Source organism: Cervus canadensis, chromosome 30 (genome assembly GCF_019320065.1).
Source record: "Cervus canadensis isolate Bull #8, Minnesota chromosome 30, ASM1932006v1, whole genome shotgun sequence".
NCBI classification, from domain to species: Eukaryota; Metazoa; Chordata; class Mammalia; order Artiodactyla; family Cervidae; genus Cervus; species Cervus canadensis.
This window is the reverse complement of record NC_057415.1, coordinates 16213376-16226812: the sequence shown is the minus strand read 5'-3', so window position 1 is coordinate 16226812 and position 13437 is coordinate 16213376. Positions and strand designations below refer to the sequence as shown.

Sequence of the window (13437 nt, the reverse complement as noted above, 5' to 3'; positions counted from 1 at the left end):
CCCCTTCTCCTCCTACCCTCAATCTTTCCCAAGCATCAGGGTCTTTTCAAATGAGTCAGCTCTTAGCATCAGGTGGCCAAAGTATTGGAGTTTCAGCTTCAACATCAGTCCTTCCAATGTACACCCAGGACTGATCTCCCTTAAGATGGACTGGTTGGATCTCCTTGCAGTCCAAGGGACTCTCAAGAGTCTTCTCCAACACCACAGTTCAAAAGCATCAATTCTTCAGCGCTCAGCTTTCTTTATAGTCCAACTCTCACATCCATACATGACCACTGGAAAAACCATAGCCTTGACTAGATGGACCTTTGTTAACAAAGTAATGTCTCTGCTTTTTAATATGCTATATAGGTTGTGTCATAACTTTCCTTCCAAGGAGTAGAGCGTCTTTTCATTTCATGGCTGCAATCACCATCTGCAGTGATTGTGGAGCCCCCTGAAATAAAGACAGCCACTGTTTCCACTGTTTCCCCATCTATTTGCCATGAAGTGACAGGACCGGATGCCACGATCTTAGTTTTCTTAATGTTGAGCTTTAAGCCAACTTTTTCACTCTCCTCTTTCACTTTCATCAAGAGGCTCTTTAGTTCTTCTTCATTTTCTGCCATAAGGGTGGTGTCATCTGCATATCTGAGGTTATTGATATTTCTCCCAGTAATCTTGGTTCCAGCTTGTGCTTCCTCCAGCCCAGTGTTTCTCATGATGTACTCTGCATATAAGTTAAATAAGCAGGGTGACAATATACATCCTTGACTGCTTTTTTTTTTAACCATATAATTATATTTTATTTAATTTTCAAGTTGGAAATCATCATGAGTATTCAGGTTTTTCACTGTACATTTTAGTATAGTGTAATTATTATGGCAAAAGATTATGTGTGAAATGCATATAAGTTATAAAGCACTGTATTATATTGTGTGAACACTCATGTACATGCTACTCAGTTCAAGAATCACATGATACCAGTAGCTTATACCTGCCTATAGGAATTCTCCATCATATCATTTCTCCCCAGATGAAACCACTTTCTTGAATTTTGTGTTTATCATTCCATTGTTTGTAACAACAATTTTATCACATTTTAACATAAGCAATATATTGCTTTATATTGCTTTTTTGAGTTTATAAAATATCAGACTTGTAATATTCTGGCATTTGCTTTTTTCCGCTCAACATTATGTTTCTGAATGTCACATGTCGTTCTGTTTGACTGTAATTCATTCATTTGCACTACTGTATAATATTTCACTGTGAGAATAAACTCATTGGGATAGTTCCCCGTTTTTCCTCTTGGAACAATGCTCTTTTGAATATTCTTCTACTGGTCTCCAGTTGTTATGTTAAGGAGCTGTGGGTCAGAGTACTTTTGCTCTACAAGGCAAAGTCCCAATCCAAAGGAATTTATTTGTCATGGCAGGAGACCCAACCACAAGCAATAAATAAGATAAGCCAATAAAAAATATGCTCAGAAGAAAACTAAACCAGAGTCACAGGACACCCTGCTGGGCATTGGCCAGGCCTTTCCCAGACCTTAGTAAAAACAATATTTGTTGTCTTCATGTTTGTCAAACACCTCAGCCTCTCACTCCTTTGGGAACATTTGTGGATGAGCTGAGATGGTTGATCTATACTATCTGCTTCTGCCAACTAACCATCAGTAGAAAGAGTAATAATTAACCAAGATAGGTAATCCCTGTAATGTGCTTAGTGCAGATTTGGGTACACAAGACATAATAAATAAGGGGCAGTTGGAAAAAATGGGAAGGAGTGGGGAGCTACCATTGGCAAAGGCCATCTCATTTGCTCTAATTTTAGTTTAATCTCCATATTACTTGTACTTTCTTCAGGTAGCCCATAGCTTTATGAACAAGTGACAATTGGAACTGAGAAGCTGCTCCAGATAAGGACCTTAGTTGAAAGTGCTAGGGTAAATACATGGCATGGTTTAGAGAGGAATGCAGGCTGAACTTGACAGTAACTTGTACCTCTCACTTTCCTTCCCGGGTCTCCTTCTCACTGAAGGATCTTGCTCATCACCTGACATACAAGCAAACCTATCTCCAAGGTTTTTAATCTGAACAGCTGGAACATAAGAGTTGCCATGTTCTGGTATAGGGAAATCTGCGAGGGAAATAAGTTTTGACATTCGAAGGTAATATCAGAAGCCATTGCTAGACTTAAGCTTGAGATGACTATTAAGCATTCAAATAGAGGTGTTAATGTTGCTGCTGCTAAGTCGCTTCAGTCGTGTCCGACTCTGTGCGACCCCATAGATGGCAGCCCACCAGGCTCCCCCATCTCTAGGATTCTCCAGGCGACAATGCTGGAGTGGGTTGCCATTTCCTTCTCCAATGCATGAAAGTGAAAAGTGAAACTGAAGTCGCTCAGTCATGTCCGACTCTTCTTGACCCCACGGACTGCAGCCTACCAGGCTCCTCCGTCCATGGGATTTTCCAGGCAAGAGTACTGGAATGGGGTGCCATTGCCTTCTCCAGGTGTTAATGTTACTTGCTTTCAAACGGAAATACAAGTATGGATGAGCAGCCTGGTTACCACTGAAGTTATACATTTAGGGGTTCTCAGTGCACAAAGTCCTTAAAATCAAGAGATTAGGTAATGTCATCAAATGAGTAAGTGTGGACACCAAAGAGAAGAGGGCCAAGAGCTGAATATGAGGACACTCTTCTTGGATGATGTCAGAGTCTCTCCACTCCCCTGTTTCAGTGTGTGACCACTCTCCATCCCTACTTCCAAAAGGTCACCTTTTCTCAGCATCAGATTATGTAATTGTCTTGGAAGAAAAGCTATTACAAACCTAGACAGCATATTAAAAGGCAGAGACATGACTTTGCCAACAAAGGTCCATATTGTCAAAGCTATGGTTTTTTCAGTAGTCATGTATAGATGTGAGAGTTGGACCATAAAGAAGGCTGAGAGCCGAAGAACTGATGCTTTTGAATGGTGGGGTTGGAGAAGACTCTTGAGAATCTCTTGGACTGCAAGGAGATCAAACCAGTCGATTCTAAAGAAAATCAACCCTGAATATTCACTGAAAGGACTGATGCTGAAGCTGAAGCTCCATTACTTTGGTTATCTGATGAGAAGAGCTGATTCACTGGAAAAGACCCTGATGCTGGGAAAGACTGAGGGCAGGAGGAGAAGGGGATGACAGAGAATGAGACGGTTGGATGGCATCATTGACTCAATGGACATGAGTCTGAGCAAACTCCAGGAGATAGTGAGGGACAGGGAAGCCTGGCGTGCTGCAGTCCGTGGGGTCACAAAGAGTCAGACACTACTGAATGACTGAACACCAACAACAATTATCTGAGTGTCTTTGGTGGCTTCCTCTTACTTGAGTAAAGTCCAAACTCCTCACCAGGAGTATCTGGCTCCTCCACATGCCTCCATCTTACTTTATTCTTTCCTTTTGTTCTGTACACACCAGATCCACTATGTAGTGCTATTTATTCCTCAAATACATGCATCTTTCTCATTTCAGGTCACTTGTACTAGCTGTTCCCTCAGCCTGAAGGGGGAAACTTATCTTTGTAGGGTTTTCTCCTTTCCACTCAAATTTCAGCTCAAAATACCACCTCTTCACAGAATTTTTTTCTGTCACTCCACAGCACTTTTTTATGGCACTGATATGTGACATTATCTTACTTATTTGCATATTGACTGTGAATCTCAGCTCCCTCTGGCAGTGATTGGCCGTGTTTACTATTCTCTATTCCCAAGGCCTCAAACAGCGATTCCCACCTGGTAGGCAGTCAATAGATAGTTGTTGATTAAGTGAATGAATAACTTTTAGAATTTTGCATAGTTTTTAGTATCTATTTTAGCTTCCAGATTTAAGGAGGAAATGCTGGGCTGCCATTTTTCTTTGTCCAGGCTTTATCTTTATATTCACCTTTGACTTCTTTAACACTCCCCTGCCTCGCAAAAGCCCAACAGTGCTATAAGGATATTAGAAAGAATATTTTATTCCAAAGCCAATGAATCAGAGGATTGTGTAAAGAAGTTACTCTAATCTGAACGCCTTGACACAGTGACTCATTGGAATGTTCCCAGTGACTCCAGAAGGGGACTGACGCTCCCGCAGAGCAGCCACGCTCACCTCGAAGGCTGTGAGGGACCGGACCAGATCTGAAACAGCATCTGCCGTGGTGCCATCATGGGGGAGGTTCTGGAGCAGTTCTTCATTTTCGTAGGGTTGCTGGTTTGCCTGTTCTACCTGATGAAATGCGTGAGATTCTCTAAATGTATTTTCCTGCACTTCTGGAAAGTTTTGCCAAGATCTTTCTTGAAGTCAATGGGAGAGTGGGCAGGTAAAGAAAGCTTTCCATCTTCTGTTTTTTTTGTTGTTGTTCTTATTATTACTTAGATCTCAAAAGATATATATCTCAAAAGATATATTGCTTCTTTTCCTTTTGAGAGCAAAGATGTAATTCCTTTGGGTTAATTTGCGGGGTTGGAAAGGACAAATGAAATTGACTGAAAAACGTGATGTGCAGCATCAGGAGAGTCATTCAGGAAGAATGTGACTCAGTTCTTCCCTGTGTGCTTTTCCTCCCATCCTCACTAGTTGGGCTTTCTTATTTTTGGGGTTTCTGATGATACAAATCATGGATGAGGCAGAAAATTATGTATCCTCTTCCCCAGATTTTCAAAAACCCAGAGTGCTTTCATTTTCTTAAACGGAACTTCAAAATTCTGAAATCCAATAATAATTTAAATCCATTTTATTATAATAATTTCTCAGAGACCTTTCACAAAGTGAGGGTAATGCAAAATCAAGGCAATAAAGATCTCTGTGGAGACATGTTTTTAAATGGTTATATTCAAAATCTGGGTCTGTTTTATGTCCCAAGTAGATTGATTAATCACTGTCTCTCAATAGAATTTAGCTCCTGAAACTGCCATGCAGAATTTCAGCTCTATACTGAGTTTAAGGTGAAGAACATGAGGCTATAGTTTCAGCATCTCCTTGAATGAAGTGCTAGGTTTGCATTTCAAAGTTGGTATTATGTGCTGGTGTCAGTCTATCATTAACCAATGCTGTGACCTGGCCAGCCCTTGTGGGTCTTACTATGATTGCAAAACGCCTTTCGGCACCATCAGGAAACTTAAGGAAAAATAAAGGTTTATTACTTACAGGGCCTGTAAATTATATAGCACACCTGGTTCCACAACAAGGTCGTGTGTAGAAAGAGAGGGAGAGAGTGAACGGGCCTGGGGTTCTGCTTTTATTTTATTCTGGGGTGGGGGCCTAGGGTTTCAAGAACTTTTTCTTTAATGGTGAATTTAAAACATAAGAGAGGGAATTTAAAGTGCAGGAAGAGAAAAAACAAGTGGTCAAAATGGTCAGTTATTGAAACCAACCAAGGTTTTTAAAAGACAGATGCTTGTTCCTTGGAAAAAAAGCTATGACGAACCTAGACAGCGCATTAAAAAGCAGAGACATCACCTTTTTTTTTTTTTTTTTTTTACAAAGGTCTGTATAGTCAAAGCTATGGTTTTTCTAGTAGTCAGGTACAGATGTGAGAGTTGGACTATAAAGAAGGCTGAGTGCTGAAAATTGATACTTTTGAATTGTGGTCCTGGAGAAGACTCTTGAGAGTCCCTTGGACAACAAGGAGATCAAATCAGTCAATCCTAAAGAAAGCAACCCTGAATTTTCATTGGAAAGACTGACACTGAAGCTCCAATACTTTGGGTACCTGATGCAAAAAGCTGACTCATTGGAAAAGACCCTGATTCTGGGAAAGACTGAGGGCAAGAGGAGAAGGGGGTGGCAGAGGGTGAGATAGCATCACTGACTCAATGGACATGAGTTTGAGCAAACTCTGGGAGATGGTGAAGAACAGGGAAGCCTGATGTGCTGCAGTTTTGTGGGGTCGCAAGGAATTGGACACAACTTAGCAACTGAAGAACAAAATTTTTTTAAAAAGAGACCTCATGTGGGGGAGGTTGCCTGGCCCCTTACGTTATCCTATGGCCAACATAACTTTTATTAGCGATCCGCATCTTTAAAGTAGATGCCTCTTTGAAATTGATGCCTAACCGGCAATCAAAGCATAAGCTAAGCACTTGCATTACAAAAAGGAAAAAAACAAAATCAAAACCCAGCTGTCAGGTTTTATGCTACAATGGGGTAGTAAGAAATCCAGTGACCTTAAAAAAAAAAAAAGAATTTAAGAGGCTTTAGGAATACAATCCCAGGCTAAATAGGAGAGATTGTAAACAACCTTATAGGAATGCCAGATAAAATACAGGATACTCAAGTTATATTTGAATTTCTTATTTAGTGATAAATAAATAATTTTTAATATATGACACTCCAGTTATTACGTGGGATATTCTTATATTAAAAAAATATTTGTTGATTATCTGAAATTCAAATTTAACTGGGCATCCTGTGTCCTTATTTGCAAAAGCTGGCAACCTTATACCCTCAGCACTGGAAATGAAAAAATTATCATATGAAAATTGTTTGGCATGAAAAAATGTGTTTTTAACTGTTGCTTGTTATATCTGGAGAGAGAGAGAGAGAATATGTATGTGTGAGAACTCCTTCCTCTCAGGTCAGTAGGAAGTTTCCAATGTACTTGCCGAGCAGTCTGAACTTGAGTGTTCTGGATCCAAAAGTCCTGCTCCACACAGATTTAAATGCCATTCTCTGAGGGGTTAGAACTCAGCCCTTCTAGGAACAAGCATTCCAAAAGAAGTTCACATATGCAGCCATTTGTGGCCGATTTCCTAATTTTGTCACTGGTATCCTCTATAGAGGTGTGGGGCCAAGATCAGAGCCTGGGTTCAGATCCTGCTGCCATCAGCTTTAGCACTGCGGCCTTGATTGGGTTAAGAACTTTCCCTTAGCTTCCTCATTTATAAGGGAAAAGATGGTCCCCGCATCACAAGCTTGTTTTGAATGTTAGATGAGATGGTGGCTGTGGGGCTGCCCAGCCACACGCGCTTTCTGTGTTTCTGTGAGCCTGACAAGGAAGAGCTTTATTGGACCTACGATGCCTGTTGCACCTTCTCCCTAAATTCAAACAGCCTCATCTGTCACCCTCACTCCCAACTCCCATGAAGAAGCTGCTAGTGGGAGCCCAGGTGGCTGTGGAGTGTCAGAGCCTGGACCTAATTTAACCTGTGTCCCAGGGCCGATCTGGGACTGCTACACACAGGAGCAGGAGCGGAGGCAGCCAGGAACCTCAGCAGCCAGCCGCCTCCTCTCTTCTGCCTCCTGTCCATCTCATGCTGCGTAAAGCTGCTGTGTAATTTAGCTGGTAAATAATTAGGTCTAAGTCAATAACAAACGAACCCCCCAAATAAAGTGCATGGCAGAAAGTAAGCACTCAGAAGATGCCAGCCACTTAGTGACCGTATCTTGACTATATAGTTCAGGCCTGGTACGTGGTGATTTGGAGGATGCCTGTAAGGAAGGGGAAGATGGAGCAGAAGACAACGGAACCCTGAGCATAGTACCTCTACCAAGCAAAACAGGTCATATGCATGGAGTCACTTAAAAGTATCCAAATAAACACGTAAAATAATTGGTAATGATTAAAATGAGGGTGCTTCTGCCAGCGTGCTGCTTGAAGTTTGTAACTAAATGCACACACAGCTTTCGTACACACTTTTGGAAAGCATATCCTTCGATTGTTGCTGCAAAGGTAAATTGCAGATAGGTATATACTGAATTGTAGTTTATTTTGAAATGATGGCATTCACACAATTGAGTTTTACTCTAGAGCTCAGTCATTAAATATGTATCTGCTGTTATACAGTGGAAAATTACCCAGTTATAAAAGGAAAAAATCTGAGTCAGTTGCAGTGAGGTAGATGAACCCAGAGCCTGTTACACAGAGTAAAGTAAGACAGAAAGAGAAAAATACTATATATTAACACATATATATGGCATCTAGAAAAATGGTACTGATGAACCTATTTGCAGGGAAGGAATGGAGATGCATATGTAGAGAATGGACTTGTGGACACAGTGAAGGAAGGAGAGGGTGGCAAGAATTGCAAAAAGTAGAATTCACGTATATACACTATTATGTGTAAAATGGATAGCTAGAGGGGAGCTGCTATATAACACAGGGAGCCGAGCCTGGTACTCTGTGATGACCTAGAAGGGTGGGATGGGGTGCAGGGAATATATAATTATGACCAATTTCCATTGTTATAAAGCAGAAACCAACACAACACTGTAAAACAATATTCTTCCAATTAAAAAAAATTTTTTAATCTATGTGTTATGGACTATAAAAAAGGACTAGATGGCACATCTCACGGTCATCTATTAATCAGTTGATCTAGTGAGCACAAATTCTTTAGGTTCCTTCATGTCACTCCATCCTCTTTTTGCATTTCTGTATTTTCCTCATTAAAAGTTCTCTATCTTCCATGGGTTTTGATTTCTGCTGTCCTATGAGGGTGAAGATAGGAAATGGGGAGAACTTGACTTTCACTAGGAATCTTGAAACATCCTTACAGTGACAACTGGGTGTGTGGGTAGGGAGATAATGGAGTACACTGCTTGTCCTTGATGAATTAAGGCTTAGAACTGTAAGCCCTTATGGGGTCTGAATAAAATGTTCTCTGGCTGAGACACTTTGTTTCATTTTGGACCATGTTTTCCATAGCCTCAGCAACTCTTCACCTCAACCCCATCCAAAAAAAAAAAAAGCTTCATTTTGAAGTTTAGTGAAGGAAGTCAAGGCTGGAACATTCACAGTTAAGCAAAGTTGGTCACAGTTGAGCAGAGTTGGGTTAGAGAGTAGGAGGGCATTGCTTTGGAATATTATATTGTATCTTAGAGAGTGGGCCTGCAGTCAAATGTAGCCAGCAAGAAAGAAGATCTTAAAGATTAATTAATTCTATCCTTTAAAACCATTTATGCTTTTTTTCAGTGATCACTGGAGCAGGAGATGGGATTGGGAAAGCTTACTCATTCGAGGTAGGTTGTTTTCTTGAAGACTTTCTCCTCTCCTTGTATTAAATACACCATGGTCGTGTGTCACCACAAACACTACTGTTCTGATTATAAAAGCAATAGACATTCTTTTACAAAGAAAACTATTTTCTATGGAAAAGGAAATTTAAAAATCATAATCTCACCCTCTGGCTACCTTAAAAAAATACAATGATATTCAAAGGTGGCAGTATCTCTCCTTAGGAGTTGTTTTAGGAATTTATGGGGGCACTGTTATTTTCTAGGGTAATTGTACCATAAGCATTTATTATACTTAAAACAATAAAAAATGATAAACTACTTTCCTTGTGTTTATCCTTTACATCATAGCCAGGGCATATGTTAATTTAAAAATCATTTGTGTGGGTAGCATATGTATATAAAACTTTCATTTCAAAAAGATTAATGACCATTAAAAAATAATATAAAGAGAGAAGCTGATAGAGTTGAGGGTCACTGGTATGTGATGTCTTTGAGTGTTTCCTTCTAGGCTTTTTGTTTCTCTGTAGATAGGTAGCAGGTAGTTAAGCTTTTCTAAGAATGCGTTTATAGGATATGTAGTTTGGTAAGCTATTATAAGGTTTCCCATGTGGTGCAGTGGTAAAGAATCTGCCTGCCAATTCAGGAGACACAGCAGAGTGGGTTTGATCCCAGGGACAATACTCTGGAGTAGGAAAGAGCAACCCACTCCAGTATTCTTGCCTGGAAAATTCCTTGGACAGAGGAGTCTGACAGGCTACAGTCAATGGGGATCACAAAAAGTCAGACATGACTTAGCGACTAGGCAGTGGTCTAGGGGTCAGGAGCTATGTATTCTAGTCCTCACTCAGTCTGCAGATTTTGGACAAATTATATATCCTTTCTGGGCTTCCAGGTCTTTACTAGCCCAAAAGATACCATTTAAGAACTTTCAAATTCTGTTTCTGTTCTAGACGAATTCTAGCTTTGCTCTTGTAGAATCTTATTCTTCATTTCCTTTCATTCTTTTCTAAGGCTGTGTTAAACAATTTTCTGGGATCTTTCTTTCATGCAAGATTTTCTCTCTTCCGGAGAACCTGTTCTTGTCTCCCTGCTAATTGCTGCTTCAAGGAAAGCAGTTCAGTCTGGAATACTATGGACTGTAATAGTTAAGAATTTGAGGTTGAAAATTAATTAGTGTTTTGCCTGATGTCCAAATCCCCGAGCGGGAAGAGAAGGCTTCTAAGACAATGCAACTCGCAAAAAGGGAAGTTTATTACTGACTCAAGCCAGGGCTCCTGCCGCATCCAACGCAGTGGTGCAGGGTCAGAGAGCCCCGAGCCCCAGCTGTTACACCAAATTTATAGGGTGTGCATAAGCGGTTGGTAGCTGGCTTAAGCGGATTGGTTGCATGTTTGCAAAGCAATTTTATTGGTACAAACTTTCACAGGCTTTTGTTCAAACTTAGGCGTTCGCGGGCTTTTCAGCTTTCCCTCGCTGTGTTCCCTTTGTTCTGTTTTGGGCGCCTGTTGATTGGCTGGCTCCAGGCGGCCTGATGGGGGTAGGGAATCTTACCATTTCAGGGGAAACCGAAACTTAGGTCCGGGCCACCTGTCATAGTGTTAGCCCTGGCAGCCTCACATTCCCCCCTGTCTTTGTTTCTGTGGAAGGCCTAATCATGGGTCTTCTATATCATCTGTGGGGACAGTCGAATACTGAGATCTGAGTAACATTAGGTAGACGGACAGGCAGTGTGTTTTCCCTAACAACTACCCCTTGAGAGACTTCATACTCAAGATGCTTTTTGGGAATTGGGGCAGAGGTCTCTTTCTTCTGTAACTTCTTCCTGCTGTGCCTGGGCATAGGCCTGCCTAGCAGAGCAGAAGTCTCTCTATACCTGACCTAAGTTGGGGTGTTTTATATCTGAAACCAGCTTTTACTCTTGTAATAACAGCAACTTAGTTTGAAACTGTTGGCGCCTCTCAGAGGTAAAATAGACAGGGGCCAAACAGGAGACCTAATAGGATGGTCATCACTGGTCCCCAGAAACAGGAGGCACCACTGGGATGATTGGCTGGTGGTCAAGCAACAGAGCTGTGTTCTAGGAATCTTATGTTTAGTCTGAAGTTACCATCTTCCACCTGGGTGGGGGCTCCAGTTCTGTAGAAGAACTCAAAAGACATTGTTATGCATATTTCTTTGAGTAGGAACCAGGACCCGTCTCAAGGCTGTACCACCATTTGATTGTTTCCCCTCTGTTTCTGTATTTCCTCCCTTCTCTGATTGGCAATTGTTTGAATATACCCTTTGGAACTCAGGGAAGGTCAAGGAGGCTGAATAAAGCCTATGTTTTACAGTACAGCAGGTCTGTACTCCAGAGTCGCCACCCCACAGAGTCCTGCTCAGCTTTAATTTAGGGAACAGGGCAACTATGACTGTGATAATCTCTTGTCAAAATGGGGCATAGGACTGCCTCAGCCTGGAGAAGAGACACTGAATTGGAAGTATTCCTGAGTTCCAAGTCTTAGATCTGAGCCTTGTATGATTAAAATCTCAATCCCTTGGTCTGCCATTTTGTTGTAACATACCCAGTTAGTAGTAGCTGGAGAAGGGATAACTGGAGTTTTAATAGACAAAGTAAATCTCTTTCTTTTAGAAGAATAGGCCTGAAACCCAGTCTGGACCTGGCACTTCAGGGAGACTTGTAGCCAGGTGGCCAGTTGCCTAGTTTTATAAAAAGTAAGGTAGAAGTTACTAGCTTCCAGCAGACATTGTTTTGAGAATGGTGGCATCTAAGCCTGACACAACTCAGCACCCATAGTAACACCTGGTTATTTCCCAGGATGTCTGAACCATAGCTGAGTACTCTATTTTGACTTTTAATTGTAAAATTTTTCTTTAATAGCCAAAGCAGACGGCACCATTCATGATGTCAGTGTTTCTCTAGGTATGAGAAGATGCAAGAATTGGGACTCATAAAATCTCCTGAAAAGATCTAACTATCTGAAGGCCTGTTCTGCCAGTTTTTCCCAGAGCACGGAATGCCTCATTCTTGATCTTCACCCTGAACTCCTTTCAGGGCCGTTGAAAGCAGTTGCAGTGGCCATGATATAATCGCTGTAGATGTAGATGGCAAGTGTCAATCTTAGGGGGGGGCATTTCAGGACCATTTTATCCTATGGTGCTGAGAATGTCCATTCTCAGGTTTGGCAAAGATTTTGTCGACCGGCCACTCAATGTGCTGTTACTGGACTAGGCCATAAAACAGTATCTAAAATTCTCTGGACCACCTGTCTTACTAGCCTCTTGGTCCAGGAAAACATTCCCTTTTGTTGCTTTTTCTCATATCTAGAGTTACACTGTCATGATCATCGATCTCATAGGGAACTATATATTATTTTATCAGAGGCCTCAGTCACACATTTGGCACTGTAAGAAACAGCAATTTTGTAAAACAGGTGAAATACAAGAACATAGCCAGCAGTACTAGTAAAGTCACAAGTAAGACCTAAGAGCTTCCATTAGATGTAGCCCAGTATATCCCAGGTAGTCTGACTTAGTCTACTCTGTATGAATCTTTATCTTTCAGGGAAATTATACATTGGCACCATCATCTATAATGCACATAGCCCAGTTTTCTAGTGTTACTAGACTGATTATCTTTAGTATGATTTAATTGTTTTTAACACAGAGGAGACTTTAATCCTAAATCACCATAGCCTGGTGTTATCTATATAAATCTATCTCATAATTGTGGGAGATTTCTTTTTCTTTTGCTAAAACTTTTCTTATTGCTCTGATTGAGCTTGAGGAATAGAAAAAGGCTCAAATTTATAGCCAGAGTCAGAATAAGCATTATTAATTGGCCCAGTGAGGGGATCCCGTCTGGTAGTATCATAGTGACCTGAATATGATTATAATTTTTTAAGTAAATTTCCTCAGGGCCAACCAGTTAGAGTCTTGTAGTAGAGAAATTTACCAAGGTAACCCAGAACTAGATACAGGTAATTGGCCAGAAACCCAACAATTGGATTGATTTCTAAAACTGGCATAGAATCAGGCCTATGATAGAAAAGCATTTGATTTATATACAAAGGTCTAAGAAGTCAAGAGAACACTATAAACGATCATACGAATCAGGTCCAGCATCTTGAACAAGCTGTCTACCTCTGATGTCGTTGTCTTCTCATCCTGGTGTACTGTAGTTTCTCTTGTTTGAGAATCATTTTAAGGTGAGATCAGGTCAGCTGTCTTCTCTATAGACCAATCCAGTGTAGGGGCCTTTGGAAGTGGGAATTAATCTAAGAGTTAATTTCCCTTCAGTTTCATTGTGCATGAGCTAGTTAAGAGTACCTGATAAAAAGTCCTTCCATCCAGGTTGGAGACAGTCTCTTAAATTATGTCTTTTTCCAGTCCTGGTTGCAGGTCATGAGGCATCTGATCTTCATCCAAAGATAGATTACTGAGATAAGCTTCAGAAACAAACTTTCACA

The 13437-nt window shown here is 40.9% G+C and overlaps 1 protein-coding gene across 1 annotated transcript in view; it reads left to right on the top strand.

Moving 5' to 3' along the window:
- Positions 1 to 3854: 3854 nt before the first annotated feature.
- Positions 3855 to 13437, top strand: part of HSD17B3 (hydroxysteroid 17-beta dehydrogenase 3) — a 63677-nt gene continuing 54094 nt past the window's right edge. Inside the window, exons 1-2 of the mRNA XM_043453433.1 lie at positions 3855 to 4331; positions 8925 to 8971. Coding sequence (XP_043309368.1) covers positions 4178 to 4331; positions 8925 to 8971 — 201 coding nt within the window. The 5' untranslated portion in view covers positions 3855 to 4177. The remainder of the gene's footprint in view (positions 4332 to 8924; positions 8972 to 13437) is intronic.